The sequence below is a fragment of the Solanum dulcamara genome, chromosome 1 (assembly GCF_947179165.1).
Source record: "Solanum dulcamara chromosome 1, daSolDulc1.2, whole genome shotgun sequence".
Lineage (NCBI taxonomy): Eukaryota > Viridiplantae > Streptophyta > Magnoliopsida > Solanales > Solanaceae > Solanum > Solanum dulcamara.
The window spans coordinates 50,423,764-50,440,233 of record NC_077237.1 but is presented as its reverse complement, the minus strand read 5'-3'; the positions used below and the strand labels follow the sequence as shown (position 1 = coordinate 50,440,233).

The 16,470-nt window shown below is 32.7% G+C and overlaps 1 protein-coding gene across 1 annotated transcript; it reads left to right on the top strand.

The window, feature by feature from the left end:
* The first annotated feature begins 6,259 nt into the window (after positions 1–6,259).
* Positions 6,260–15,757, top strand: LOC129883927 (probable DNA primase large subunit). The gene is made up of 20 exons (XM_055958370.1): positions 6,260–6,505; positions 6,838–6,899; positions 6,975–7,078; positions 7,167–7,248; positions 7,334–7,393; positions 7,529–7,583; positions 7,670–7,689; positions 8,526–8,619; positions 8,697–8,760; positions 9,353–9,401; positions 9,488–9,535; positions 9,624–9,713; positions 9,879–9,938; positions 10,945–11,004; positions 11,334–11,408; positions 11,897–11,982; positions 14,574–14,667; positions 14,744–14,851; positions 15,152–15,208; positions 15,344–15,757. Exons 1-19 carry the CDS (start codon positions 6,370–6,372, stop codon positions 15,188–15,190), a joined length of 1,386 nt encoding a protein of 461 aa, XP_055814345.1. The 5' UTR covers positions 6,260–6,369; the 3' UTR covers positions 15,191–15,208; positions 15,344–15,757.
* Positions 15,758–16,470: the final 713 nt, after the last annotated feature.

Sequence of the window (16,470 nt, the reverse complement as noted above, 5' to 3'; positions counted from 1 at the left end):
TGTGTAAATAGATAGCCTATCTGAGATCGAATTTTATGTGGGTCTAATAAATAACATGCATCTGCATAACCAATAAGGTCTACACAATCTTTGTTAGTATAAAACAAACCCATATCAATGGTACCTTTTAGGTATCGCAAAATATGTTTGATATCATTCCAATGCCTTCGCGTTGAGGATGAACTATACCTTGCCAGCAAATTAATAAAAAATATTATATCAGGCCTGGTTGCGTTAGCAAGGTACATAAGTGTACCAATAGTACTGAGATATGGTACTTCAAGACCAAGAAGTTTTTCATTCTCTTCTGGAGGTCGAAATGGATCTTTTTCCACTTTAAGTGATCGAATAACCATTGGAGTACTTAATGAATGTGCTTTATCCATGTAAAATCATTTTAAGATTTTTTCAATGTAGGCAGATTGGTGGACAAAGACCCCATCTGCTAAATGTTCAATTTGCAGACCTAGACAAAGTTTTGTCTTTCCAAGGTCTTTCATCTCAAATTCTTTCTTTAGATATTCAATCGCCTTTTGGACCTCTTCATGGGTTCCAATGAGATTTATGTCATCAACATAAATGGCGAGTATAACAAACTTTAATTTCATTTTTTTAATAAAAATACATTGACAAATGACATCATTTATATAACCTTCATTTATCAAGTACTCACTAAGGCGATTATACCATATACGCTCTGATTGTTTCAGACCATATAATAATTTTTGCAGTTTAATTGAGTACATCTCCCGAGACTTAGTACATGCTTCATGCAATTTTAGTCCTTCTGGAATTTTCATGTAAATTTCATTATCAAGTGAACTATAAAGGTAAGCTGTAATTACATCCATTAGATGTATTTCAAAATTTTTATGTACAGCTAAACTGATGAGATATCGAAAAGTTATTCCATCCATAACAGGTGAATATGTTTCTCTCATTTCGTTTTCGCACAAAATCCATTTATATCCAACTGGTTTTACACCTTCAGGGGTTTGAACTACAGGTCCAAAAATTTCACGTTTATCAAGTGAGTCTAATTCTAATTAAATTGTCTTTTGCCATTCTGGCCAATCACATCTACGTCGATATTCTTCGACGGATTTAGGCTCAAGACTTTCACTATTTTGCATGAGGTTAAGTGCAACATTATATGCAAAAATAGTATCCACCATAATTTTCGATTTATCTAAATTTATCTCATCACCAGTAGAACTTATTGAAAGTTCTTCATTCACTTGAATATCGGGTTCACTGATTTCTTCAGGAATATCAGGATTACTCAAATCTTGACCTTCTTCGGGAGTTTCTTTTGTAGTATCATTTTTGTTATTCTTTACGCTTCTCTTTTTAGAATTTTTATCCTTTGAACCCAATGATCCACCACGCTTCAGGCATGTTTGAGATTCAAAAGCTATGATACTAGTAGATGGTCTTTTTGGGACATCAATCTGAATAGGCACATTTACTGCAAGGATATGTGACTTAGTTATTCATTTCAAATCAGTAAATCCATCTGACATTTAATTTTCTATGTCCTGTAAGTGGATGATCTTCTAGACCTCCTGCTCACATATGCGGGTACGTGGATCAAAATGAGATAGTGATGAAACCTTCCACGCAATTTTTCTTGTGGAGTCCTTTTTCTCTCCCCCTAATAGCAGGAAAATTATTTTATCAAACCGACAATTTGCAAATCGAGTAGTAAATAAGTCTTCTGTCAATGATTCAAGGTAGCGAATTATGAAGGGTGAGTCAAACCCAATATATATATGCCCAACCTTCGTTGAGGGCCCATTTTTGTACGTTGTGGTGGTGCTACAGGCACATATATTGCACAACCAAAAATTCGTAAATGAGCTATATTTGGCTCATGATCAAATAATAATTGTGACGAAGAGTATTTATTATAATGTGTTGTTCTGAGACGTACACTTGTTGCTACATGTTAGATAGCATGACCCGAAATAATAATTGTTAATTTTATTTTCATTAGTAGAGGTCTGGCTATCAATTGTAGGCGCTTAATAAATGAATCTCCAAGGCCATTTTGAGTATAAACATGAGCAACAGAATATTTTATTTTTATCCCAATTGATAAGCAATAATCATCAAAAGCTTGAGATGTAAATTCTCCAATATTATCAAGGCGAATGACCTTAATTGGATAATTTGGGAATTGCGCCCTTAATCTTATTATTTGTTCTAACATCTTCGCAAACGCCAGGTTGCGAGATGATAAGAGGCACACATGAGACCATCTAGATGATGCATCTATTAGGACCATAAAATATCTAAACAATCCACTAGGTGGATGAATAAGTCCACATATATCTCCATGTATACGCTCTAAAAAACGAGGAGATTCGATGCCAACTTTCAGAGTCGATGGTCTGGCAATTAATTTGCCTTGATAACAAGCAGCACATGAAAATTCATTATTCGTAAGAATCTTCTGATTCTTTAACGGATGTCCAGTTGAATTTTTAAGGATTTGTCTCATTGTTGTTGATCTAGGATGACCTATTTGATCATGCCATAACACAAATATATTTAGATCAGTAAACTTCTGGTTTACGATCATATGTGCTTCAATTGCACTAATTTTTGCATAATATAAGTCAGACGACAAAGTTGGTAATTTTTTCAAACTATATTTCTGGCCTGAGATACTTTTGGTTATACCAAGGTATTCAGTATTCATTTCATATAGTGTCTCAACATGATATCTATTTCTATGGATATCTTTAAAACTTAACAAGTTTCTTGGGAATTTAGAAGAGAATAGTGAATCTTCTATAATAATTTTTGTCCCCTTAGGCAGAAATATAGTAGCTCTTGCGGAGCCTTCAATTATTTTCAAATTACTAGAAATTGTAGTAACATTTGCTTTTCTTCTAAGCAAGTTGGAAAAATATTTCTCGTCTTTAAAAATGGCATGAGTTATTTCACTATCAATTACATAAATATCCTCATGATCGACCATTGATCCAAACAAAATTTGAGACATATCCATATTTTTTCTTCAAAAAAAAAGTAAATATTATAATTAATACATGGCTCATTATACAACTTTTATTTATTTATATAGACTAGAAATATCATTTAGTACACACAAATAAAAGAAATTTATTTAAATATTATTAGGCTTATCAATATTCATATTTTCTTTTGGAAAATTAAAGAAATCAACTACATCCAGATGCATATGCTCAATATTATTTTCAGAGATAAAGTTTGTCTCTGGATTATTTTTTGTCCTCTTCAAGGATGCCTGATATAGCTGAACCAGAAGTTTTGAAGACCGACAAGTCTGTGACCAGTGCCCCATACCTCCACATCTATGACATATACTTTCTGAATTTTTCTTTGGTAAAGCTTCTGACTTTTCACTTTTCTTTTTATACTGCTGATCATTTGTCAGTGCCAGCCGAGTATCATGATTATAATTTCTTCTTCGATCATGACCACAACCACGACTGAGATATGACCTTTTTCTTGTTGGTTATAATTTGTATAATACACTTCAAGGAGTGAAAAAGAACCAACGGGCCGACTATCATGATTTTTCATTAACAGTTTATTGCGACGTTCAACAATTAGAAGGTGAGAAAAAAATTCAGAATATTTCTTAAAATCCTTTCTACGATATTGCTGCTGCAGGAGCATATTCATGGGTGAGAATGTGGAGTATATTTTTTTAAGTTTATCTTGCTCAGTGATTTCTTCTCCGCATAAATTTAACTGAGCTATAATTCTAAATAAGGCAGAATTATATTCAGTTATATTTTTGAAATCCATTAATCTTAGATATTTAGCCAATCATGACGTGCCTGTGGAAAAATGACCAACTTCAGGTGGTTATATCTTTCTTTAAGATTCTTCCACAATTTAAGGGGATCCTTTAATGTAAGGTACTGTAATTTTAATCCCTTGTCAAGATGGTGATGGAGAAATATCATGGCTTTGGCACGGTCTTGACTAGATGTCGTATTGTCATCTTTGATGGTGTCTGTCAGACCCATCGATTCTAGATGTATTTCAACATCTAGTGCCCATGATGAGTAGCCTTTTCCAGATATGTCAAGAGCAACAAATTCAAGTTTAGAAATATTAGACATTTTAAAAAAATAAAATTCTTACCCCTTTTGTTACCTTGTTAAAAATATAGTTCAAAGAGATGGAGGCTCGTGCTGATAACATGTTATAAAATAAATTAACTTAGCAAAATAAGGAGCAGATGAGAGAATTGAGAGGATTGAGAAAATTTCTTATGTTTCTTTTCATTCTGCGCTGCCTTATTTATAGGCAGAAGATAATAATTGAGGGAGGGGACAACGCGTGAAGAAAAGGAAAGAAAAAAAAGTAGAGGAAAGAAGAGAAAAAGGAAAAGTAAAAGAAGAAAGGGACATCCACTTTCTTTTACAATAATTTATTTAATTATTTGATTAGATTATAGGGGAAAACCAAAAAAGAGAAAAAGAATATATAAATGGTGACCATAGAAAAGGTGCTAACATTTCTATATTCAGTTTTATATACATATATATATTCTCCTCATAATTTTTTCCATTTTTATTCTATACTACCTTAAAGCATGAACTTGCTAACTTTAATGTTAAATTACTTCACTACCCCCCTCCCAACTAAAACACTCAATTTAATATATTTTTTATATTTTATATTTATATTTATATTTATTTATTTATATTATATTAAAAATAGACACCTTTTCATATTGAAGGGTTGTGACTTTTCCAAATCATTGTGATTTTTTTTGATAAGTTGCCACTTTTATGAAGAGTTGTGACTTTTTTAAAGAGTTGTAACTTTTCCAAAGGGTTATGACTTTTTTGAAGAGTAGCGATTTTTTCAAAGATTATGACTTTTCCGAAGGATTGTGACTTTTCTGATAAGACACAATAAACACTTGTTCATACTTCCATTTGTTGGCTATAAATAGATGATTTTCTCTCATTTTGAAGCTATAATTTTTTTAAGTTTCTCTTCCTTTTCTTCCTAAAAATCCTCAAATGTGATTTGTAGTCGTTAAGTGAGTTAGAAGTTTAGCGGAATATGAGATATCACACAACTAAAGTTTGGTGAACAAATTGTACCAATCATAATCTCTAAGCACACTAAGCTGCAAGCAAGTTAAAAAGATTAGCATTGTGAAGAGGATAAGGTGTTGTTTAATTTCATGTATTTGAAAGTTAAGTTAGTTTTGTCTCTAATTTTTGGTATATTTTTTCAGGAGAATGCTAATAATTTCTTTTCCCAAAATGTATTCTCTACATAAATTAACTGTATTTGTTTTCTCTTCTTTATTAACTTGCTATCCTAATAATATTTTGATTCACTCTTTTTTGAATTATTCATGAATTCACTCAAACGTGGTTTCTGTTTATTCATTCATTCACTATTCCGATCCAATGATATTAGAAGAAGGTATTAAAATAAACTTTTTTTCTCCCCAAATTCTGATTTCACCTCAAAAAATAAAGGATATTCTCACATTCATAATTTGTAAATAATTTTTAGAAGTTAATGTTTTGTGATGACAATAAATATCAGTCTAATAGATTGATCATTCATCAATTCGTTTTTGTATTTTTCTCCTACGTTTCTCATCACATACCATTCAATATTATTTATATCATTTTAAAATATTAATAGTAATTAGCGTCAGTGGCGGACCCAGAATTTTCGTTCAAGGGGTTCGGAAAAAAATATATGCTAATAATTTTGATAAATTAGCGGGTTAGTTTAGAAATAAACGGGTCAGATCATATATGAGCTAGCTTAAATTCAATAATTTTTAACTAAATTAAATAATTTTATTAAAAAATCTATTGAATATGTAATAATATAGACTTGGACATTTTTTTTTTGTAATATTACTATACATAATTTAATAATTTAACAAAACCAAATTTATAATATAAAGCTATTTGAAAAAGTTGTCAGATTAATTTAAAAAAAAATGAGAAAGATCAGAAATAACAATAAAAATTCCTCAACTGAGATTCAATCTCAGTTATTATGGGTGGATCTTTACGCTCTTAACCACTGCACTATGTAATAATTAGTATATATACATAAATCACAAATTTAATCCTATATATAAAGTATAATTTTTCAAGTGAACCCCACGATTCCATGTGGATCCGCTCTTGATTAGCCTGAGATACACATGTAAAATCTAGTTTCTTTTAAAAAAAACACTAATGTGGCTACTTATGGATAGTGAATGGGCCCGGCCCGAAACTAGAGGGAAATGTTTCCCGCCATTTTGTACTTGACCCATTTACTCATACAGTTATACTCATACAGCGTTTGTGTTGAATCGTGAAATTGATAGGCGAAACGATGGAACCTGTACGGTCTCAGAGGAAATCTTCGGTGTCCAACGGCGTCGTTTCAACTCTCCCTCTCTATCGCTCTGCCCCTCCTCTTGAATTCCGTCTTGACGATTTCGAGCTTTACGCCATCGATCGCCTACGAGGTAGTAAAACTAAAAAGTGTAATTTGTTATCCACAGATCTGTTACTTGTCCGACTTGTAACGATGTGCCTTTTGTAGCTAAATTCCATTACAATTTTTACATATTTTTATGAACCGCGAAATAGTTCGTCTGGTTGATGCTTTCTAATTCCTAATTTCTGTTATATTTTCAATGTTTTGTATAAAAATCACTTCATTTTTTCTCAAGTTGCGTTCAGTTTATGTAACTGATGCTCATAATATTTTGATAACCTTATTTTATTTGTAAATTCATTTGACCCGTGTTTATCTAGTACTGTTTATTGTTCACTGATTATTATTTATTCAATTTAGTTCTTAAAGGAATTTCGGATGCTTTGTCTAGAGGAAAGAAGCCGGATGAAATGGAGAAATTGGTAACTCAATTTTAGTAGAGTAGTATATTTTATTTCTTCCTACATTTGGATTGATTTTAGTGGTTTCAAAATTAGGTGTTGGATCTGTGGAAAACAAATATGAGGCATCAACATTCCTCTGAGGTTGTTAATAAGGACATAATTTCACATTTTGTCTTGCGACTTGTTTATTGCAGGACGTGAGTAAATCTTCTTGGCTTTTCTATTTTTGAGTTTCTCTATAATTCTAAGAAAGGATTGCTTAATATATTTAACTTAATCTTTTAGGGAGGAGTTAAGAAAATGGTTTCTTTCAATCGAAACTACATTATTTCGTTACCGTTTCCGGGATGAAGCTCCTGAAATTCAGGTTTGATATAGTTACTGGCACATTTTCTTTTCCTCTCAGAACATCTTTATGCTTATTGTTTGTGATATAATAAATTTGGACTCAGAGGGTGCTAATGACAGAGTTTGATCTTCCATACAAAGCTGTGAGCAATGCTGAATATGAGGTAAATGCGCTACAAGTCATATTTTTTTCAAGTTTTTGTTCTCTTAACACCAGTACATTGAAGTTTTTACTTTTTGGTGATTTGATGAATCTTTTGGAGATAAGTTCTTTTTTACGGCTTTCTTTTCTGATGCAGAGTGTGAAGGACAAATTGAACCAAGTAGCACGCGCAATAGGACAACCTATTACAAGTAGTATTACTCTTTTGCAATTCCAATTGTGAACTTCAATTTGACACTATTTAAGGCATTAACTTCATGATTATGATTATTTGCAGCTGATGCCATCTTTTACAAGGTATGCTCTTGACTTTTGCAATGCTTAACCCCCCCCTCCCCCCATAAAAGAAAATGGCAGTAATAAAGGAGCCAATATGTTGCTTGGACCCTTCAAAAAATATTCTGCTGCACCCAAGTAGATCCGATACGATTTGGGTGTGGGATCCGCACCGGATTTGGTCAACTCATTTTGGGTACTTTGGCTACATCTATGACCAAGAAATATAGATTGATCGGGTATTTGGTTTATTTTTGAGTTTGTGGCATGTATTCATATATAGTATGAATGCTTTGCTATACATGAGATATCTTATGAATAAAATATTACGTATTTATACATGGGATGTCTTATGAATGAAATAGTAGGTACTTATACATGAGATATCTTATGAATAAAATATTAGGTATTTGTAAAGTATAAATTGATTAGTTTTAGTTCAACAACTTTAATTAATCAGATGTATATGTATAAATGTCATAATACCCATTTATTCACCGTACTCCGGCATCCTTATGCACTTTGAGATCCATACCTCTGAATCCTAAGTTTTATGTAATGAAGAACCTAACCTCTAGTTATGCACCAGTATACCTGTATGCCTAATAGCTACATGTGTATGAATCAACAGATTAATTTGCTTAAGAGACTTCATTGTTTTGACCAGCAAGCTTGTTGGGAATTGTAAGAAAGAAAAGTGGCTATGATTTTGAGGTCATTATAGACAGGTTTTCAATTCTATTATGCTAGGAAAATAAAGCGGCAAAAAGGATCGTTTATCTTGTTTGAATGAGATTTTGCTTTGGGAGGTTCTGGTTGAGTTTTCTCTTATACTATTTTGGTTTTAATAACTCAAGGTTCCATTTGAGGAGGTGCCAGAGCTTGTGGCAGGTCGACGAGTATTTATTCAGAAAGGGAATGCATATATTGCCATGAATCAGGTAATTCATTGTATTTTTATGGAAGCATCCAAATGAATATGTTAATATTAATATACTAATTGCTGTGACGTAGCTTATTCTTGCAAGTGGTTTCACTAGTTGTCACGCAGTTCCGAAGTCATCTTTCGAAAGCACTAGTGCTGACAAACAGGTTGGTCGCCCCATTTTTGCTCTTCATGAAAAGATGAGCATACCCTTTATTAGATAAGCAACATTTTAAAACTTAAGATAACAATTATTGGAAGTAACTTATCTTATCTTTCACTATTTTAAACTTTGTTTCAAGCCTATTGCTTGTCCTAAAAATGAAATTATCCTTTCCGGAACTTGATTCTTAATGAGTGCAGTGCCACAAATTAGTTGAGCATATCACATTAGAAACTGGATCGCTGAACAAATCCATTCAGCTTTTCATCCAACAATGTACGATATATCAGACAACAAAGAGAATTGATTTGTTTACTGCTTTATTTGTAAGCCTCTAATCATTAGCATGTGCATTTCCACTTTGTACGTCAGATTTCTCATTTTCTCTTGCTTTTCTTGTATCTTAGTTGATGGTTTAGACAGACCACACTTGTCATCGGTCAGATTGCTTCTATATCCGGAGCTCATTAAGCTGACTATGTGTTGTCGAGTTCATCTAGCATGTTGCTTTGGGAGTTTCATCTATTTACTCTTTTAAAAGTTAAAGGATAGGTTCCATCCTTAGGTTTTTAGAAGTTTCAGTTTATTGATTTCAGAAAATGGACCTCGATGATCAGAGAACAGGAGAAGGACCGTTTGGTTCCTGTGAGTATTGAGCTAGTTTTGAAGTTGCTCTCAAAAATTGTTTATGTTCCTTACTGTATAAACCTAATTCCCCTTCAATATTTTAGATTATTGAAGCCTTATCCACAAGTTACCTGGGTCCTGATTATAGCCAGGTGATTTAGAGCTACTTTATTATCATCTACTTCCTGCAGTTGCAATGTTCTTGTTGTGTTTGCTTGACTAATCCAACCTTTGTTTCAGCCGAGAGAACATGCAGAAATATCACTTAAAGACATTGATCTGATTGCTAAGAGTTCATTCCCTCTATGTATGCGTCATCTTTTTGATAAGGTTAAAAGTTGGTCAAGAAACTAAGTTCATTAACATCCTATGTTCCTTTTAGGGTTTACTGTCATAGTTCCTCTTATTAGTTGTACTTTTAGGCAGTTATGATGTTTTGGTGCTGCACTTTCTTTTCTAAAATTCGTCTTCACCATGGTTTGTGATTTATTGCAGCTGCGAGAGGATCATCATCTGAAGCATGGAGGGAGGATGCAGCTTGGTCTATTTCTCAAGGTTACATTTTCAGGGTTGATGAGGATTTTGCCCAATAAATTTGAACTATCTGTTTTAGGATGTGATACCAGGATTAATGGGAACTTTGTTGCTCCGAGCACTTCCATATTTTATGCTGCTGTATAGCAATCCATTATCATCATTTTCGTTTTTGATTTACATCAAAATAAATTACAAACTTTCCTTCTCCCAGGTGATTCATCTATGTTGAATCATATTCATGCAGTCGATCCGCTCCCTTTTTTGGTTTGGGGAAGGGGGGTTGGGGCTATTTATGACTATATTATTGCTTTTCAATTGTTGATCCAAAAAGGAAGTTCAATACACCTGAATTTAGAAATTTTCTGCAAATAGTAATGCTCCAACATATGTTCTTTTTTATCGAACATCATGCGCTAGCTATTGCACATGGCATAAAAGAAAATGGATGATTAATAATTTGATAAACATACAAACTATGCATTCAAGGATTCTGGTCAAATATATGCCTTTCAGAAAGAAAAATGCGAAGAATAAAAAACAAAAGGATTGATAAAAGCTAGAAGGTGGACAATGAAATGGTTCTGGATGAGGTTAAGAAGTAATTGCTTTTAAAAAAAGAAAATAGGCCAAATGATATAGAACAATTTTTATCCTACAGTTTTGATCATTTGAGAAAGAAAGTAAGTTAAAAGGAAAAAGAAATGGTTCTGGATGAGGTTAAGAAGTAATTGCTTTTAAAAATAGAAAATAGGCTAAGTGATATAGAACAATTTTTATCCTACAGTTTTGATCATTCGAGAAAGAAAGTAAGTTAAAAGGAAAAAAGAAGAAGAGAGTCCTAAAGTTTTCTTTTGTTCTGTTAGGGCTCTCTTCTTGTCAATAATTTGTTTAGAGTTAAAGATTCTTTGGTTGAAGCGCGTGGATATCCACTGGAACATAAATATTAGTTTTTCTCTCAACTAGCAATTGTAAGAATCAATTCTTCACTGTTCATTCTTTGATAGTGTTTTTGCTTGATTTGTAGTGTGTTGGATTGAAGTTGGATGATGCCCTTGCATTCTGGAGAGCTGAGTTCTCCCGAAAAGTAAGCAGTATTTAGTGCTCTATGTATTATTTTTTTACACATTGCTAGTTTTTTCTTCTGTAGAATGTAATGTACTGAACATGTCCAAAAATGAGCAAGCTATTAGAGGCAAGAAGCACTGTGGAGAAGAGTTGTCCTCAGTTTTCCTTGTACAAGTTAAATTTATAGCTTAGCTAGAAATATGTTTACCATTATGGATAAGGAGAGAATAGACTGTGAACAAACGATAAGAAAGGTTGTCAGATAATATGGCTTGCATCTTCTGAAGATGGTTGTCTCAGATGTGTTCAATTTCTCTCGAAAATCAAGTGCAGAATTTTTTCTTGTAGGTTGGTGCTGAAAGATTTGATAAAGAATATGCATACAGCATAAGACACAATTACGGGAAAGAAGGAAAGAGAACGGTAAGTAACTTATTTGAAGTTGCATTGTGGAATATGTAGAGTTTGTGAGAACATCTATGCATTTTGTACTCCATAGTTGTGATGGAACATTCTATTCTGTATTATAATTGAGAAGTACCTTGAGAAAAAAAACAAATGCAACACACAAAAACGAGCTCTAATGTCTGAAACAACCGAGAGAAGAAATACAACGAGAACAAATTCTTCTAGTTCTGGCTATCAGCTTTCATTTTTGTTCTCTCTTTTAGGTAGGAAAAACCAGAGGAAATGGCTTTTGTCCGTCTTTTTACGATTTCTCTGTTCCTTTGAATGCCCATGAGTAAGCATAGAACATTGGAATAGTTTCAGGATTCTGCTGATACATAAAAAGAGTGAAAAGAAGAGAAATTATTTCTACATCTTGTGCTATATTTTTTTTGGTTGAGATTTGCATTCTTTTCTCCCTTTGATTTCTCAACAACCCATATTGCTTTCTTGCAAGAGTGCAGGATTACACACCTTATTCTTGTCAAAAGATTATATCATCAGCTCCTGGAGTAGGAGATCACCATGGCTGTCCATATCGTCATTTCAGGTCATACTGATCTTGTGTTGCATTTGATCTTGTTCACTGAAGTGAGCAATTGTTGCTTTTATACAACATGAGATGATCATCCTCCATGTTTATTCCTGAAGCTATTAGACAAATTATCTTTCCAAACAATTTGTAATTGCTTCTTTCTTCTTTGCTGAGTGGCTTTTCGTGTGGTTGCTTCCATCTGCATGATATGTAGGCTGTAGCAGGTTCTTGTTGCAACATGTATTAGAAAATGAGGTCTTGCAGGCTTTGTCATTGCTTAAGCACAAGTTCTCATTATCCTGCAATTTGCTAACAAATGTTTTGGACATCTAAGTTTCTAGGAAGTTGTATGGCATTAATGCATAGTTGTAAGTTTCTAGGAAGTCCCATTCCTACCAAAAGAAAAAGAAAAAGATAAAGAAAAAAGAGTGAAAAAACCCAGTGTATCATCTATGCAACCTAGTTGATAGTTCTGGGAGTGAACATTTTGCTTGAATGGTTGGCCTTGCCGGTGCGAGTTTGGATTATTCTTGCTTGTGTGCTTCAGATACTGAATGCCAAAAGGAAAAAGAAAAGCAATTAAATCCTTAATACATGCAAAGGAGAATTGCAACCATACAGGAAGCTCAAGAGAGTTATACATATCAAGGTTTAGAAAAGGTTAAATATCCCAGTTCCGTTACCTATCCACAAGAAAAGAAAAAAATCCCATCTCCTTGATTAGATACGAAATTCTTGATTCTTGTATAGTTAATTCCTTTGAGTGTTGAAGTCTTATGGAGGATGGGCACCATGTTCTTTATCTTGAACATGAGAACTACATCATAGAAGATAACTCTTTTTATAGTTATGTTAGTGCAAGCTATTGGTTGTCGACCATAAATATTTGCTTAAGGGGTCGTATGGTAGAGTGCATTAAAAAAAATAATGCATACATTAACTATGTATTACTAGTATATTGTTTAGTACACTTTTCATCCTATGAATAACTGATACACTCTATTTGGTATTAAGGTGTATATAACTAATACATGAAAATTCATGGTATTAGTAGTGCAAGGGGTTTAATGCATGCATTAGCATGATTAAAGACACCATTGCCCCTCAAAACCTTTTTGCACATCCTTTCCACCATATTTGTGGAGGGTATTTTTGTAAATAAATATTTTTTTATTAGAAAGTATGAAATGCATGTTATTTTTAATACTCCAAACCAAACACTGCATAAGAAATAATCTCAGCATAACTAATACAAGCATTACTAATGTCAGCATTACTAATACACCATATTTAATATTATTCTTATTCACCCTACCAAACGACCTCTAAGTGTTTTGTTGTAGCGTGTGATCATCTCATTTAAAAGCTTAAGTTGTTGGAGAGAGCATAATTTTATTTACTTAATTATATTCTCAACATGCCCTGACCTATGTGGGTTAGGCACGTGGAATTTTTTTTGGTAATGGGCGCAACGAGAATCAAACCTAGGACTTTTGCCTGCTCTAATACCATGATAAGAAAATGGACATTGGGTTTAACTCAATTTCAAAAGATAACTTATGAGGTGAGGACTACTCAAGACCTTATACGGAGACCAAGTATCCATCCCTCCACCAATATGGGACTCAACATCCCCTCCCGCCAACTGGAGCGTGAACAATATAATATGGGGTCCCTAGCATCGGATAAACCAAGAATTATGATGATTCTGACACTGATACCATGTCGAAGTGTGTGATCATTTCATGTAAAAGCTTAAGCTGTTAGAGAAAACATACTTTTATTTACTTAATTCTATTCTCAACACTTACCATACAAGACATTATTGTCTGCCAGTTATATTATCTATTTATTAACTTTTCGTCTTGTTGGATTGGGATCCTTGTGTATCAATGTGTTAATCATAGGTATGAAGGTTAACACTCAATAGTCACAACTTTTTTCGCTACACACTTGCACTTAATTCCTAGATAATACTATGTGTCTTACTTGGATATTCAGTGTTGGCCTTAGAAGTGTCATATCACGGTTTTCACCGAATTCCCTTTTATCTTTAATCTCTTTGATTTTTGTTTGTTACTTTTTCCCCCCTCTAATTCCTTTATGAGATTCCATGCTCTTCTTTTTTAGTAACACATTCACAGCTATCTTTTGAACTCGTAGTTATATGCATGAACGGAAAGATGATATAGGTTGCCTGCCTTTAATTATTACTTTTTCTTTTTGCATGTTGAACCATCAAACAAGACTATTTATGACTATGTATAGTCACCGTGTTATTCTGTCGAGGATGGAAACTGAAGTTGATTAGTAAGGAAGAGTGAAAAGTAATTTGATTGTGATAATATCTTCACATTGTTCTATGTTTCAAAGATTGAACTAGTAAAAGAATGTAAAAGAAACAGAAGAGGTGCCTTTCACTTTTTGTGATGACCTATTGTTTTCTCTATATGATGATAGACTATATCAGTTAGCTTATACCTAGGTAGTAAACTAGTAGGTACTCAGATTTTAGACAAATGTGTTGGAAAAGATTGCTCCATTTCTCGTCATCTAACATTTGATCTGAATTTTCCCTTATTTGCTTGCCAAATTTGCTTCAACAGTGAGGAGAATCTGAGAGCTGCCCTGACCAGGATGAGAGTAGGCAATCGAGCACTGGAGGATGTGTTGGACAAAGTCCGAAATAGACATTATCAGGTTAGTGTATAATTTTATGAATTATCACTGCCTTGTGTCATCTTATTTCATATGTTGTGATTGTAAAATTGTGCAGTTGGCATGCACTTTGACCTTTGAAGCTGTTCACGGCTCATCTTGTGATGCCGGGGTTAACCATCCAAATCTGTACTACAATGACAGTCAGAAGATCTTGGAATCACAGGTAAGTTCTTCGTGGAGTAATACTAAGATGGTTTGTAAAGTATCTCTATGTCATTGTGAATTTGCGATTATGGATTTGGTGGTATAATTTATCATGTGCTGTGATCAAATATTTTTTTCCTTTGTTTCCATTACCTGCTTTAGGACTATGATGCTGAATGCCATTTGATGTTTGGAGAAATGCTTCTTTATTATTTGACCAACTTCTCAATAGTCTGGCCCTTTCAGTGGGCACGTGGCCTTTCAGATTTCACATCATGTCTTAATATGTATCTTCTTTTCGTGGTTAATCTACTTTCAGAATAGTTCCAGCAACCCACAAGGAACAACAGCAATATAGATTTGTTGCCTCCCTTATGTGAGTCTTCTCCATCATGAAATTCTGTAGCATTCTACTATATTTTCTTGTTTCCACACTTGTTTATTTATTTATTTTCCTTGCATGAACATCCCATGTATTTCTACACTAATACTAGAGTTAATGAAACTGCAGTGGAAGATCTGGTTGACTCACACCTGCAAGAATCCAAAGAGACCATGCAGGACCAAGTATAAAGAAGAGCTGATGCCTTTTCTGTCCAAAGAACTTAGAAAGGGAAGGCAGTTGAATCACCGGATACAGTTTTTCGATGCTATCCCATCGTTTTAAAGCATTAGTGGTATGCGTAGACTGCAAGTCTGTAACTTTTATTAACCTCAACCCTGTTCAAATCTAGATCTATATATGCAATGCTAGACTGAGGAAGATGATGTGACACTCTCTCTGGCCTTTCTTATTTCTCTACTCAGAAGATTTGCAGAAAAAAAGTTCTTGTCTTTTATCCCCTCTTTATTAATATGTAATAGTTAAGTATATGTGTTTTACATATCACGTTAATTAATAATAATGTATATTTAAAAAAGATAATATAGTGTATGCTTATGTTATATTATTAAGTAAATATATAAAAAATAATGTAAATTTTTAAAGCTAAAAAGTGTTTTTAAAGAGGAATATAATAACTTATCATTGTCATATTAAATGTAGTGAATAAATTTTCTTTATTTTTGTTGAAAGTCAAAATTATGTTGATATTGATAAATGAAAACACACTCTAAACAATAACATAAAGAAACACAATAATATAATACAACTATTTATAACAAATTAACAATAATAAAAAGAATTATGATAAAGCATAAAATGATAATTTGAATTTGTGACGGAAGAAAATTGAAAGTCATCTATTAAGAGGCTTTACATTATATGAAAATACAAAAAGTGATATATTTATCTTAGATTTAATTTTTTTATACTTATCTTTCATAAATAATCGTGCCATATAAAATTAATATTGAAGAACGTTTTAAAAATAATTGGAACTTAAAAACAACAGAATATAAAAGAAAATATTATTATTTGCCATCTTTTTTGAATATTGTCTAATAATAAATAACTTAAGAATATATAAAATAGATACATGTTGATAAGAGAAAATTTTGGAACTTTTAATATATTTTAGAACGCCTTAATTATTACTTCTTCTCAATACTTTTATCATATATTTTAGATTTTTTTCTTAATTTTTAAAAAATATTATAAAGATAATTAAATAATAAATTAAAGAAATTAATAAATTA

Coding starts and splice junctions, on each gene's coding strand:
- LOC129883927 (XM_055958370.1), top strand. CDS start 6,370: ATGGAACCTGTACGGTCTCAGAGGAAATCTTCGGTGTCCAACGGCGTC. Junction 8,620..8,696: donor CATGAATCAGGTAATTCATT/GTATTTTTATGG, acceptor TATTCTTGCAAG/TGGTTTCACTAGTTGTCACG. Junction 9,402..9,487: donor AGAAGGACCGTTTGGTTCCT/GTGAGTATTGAG, acceptor TCAATATTTTAG/ATTATTGAAGCCTTATCCAC.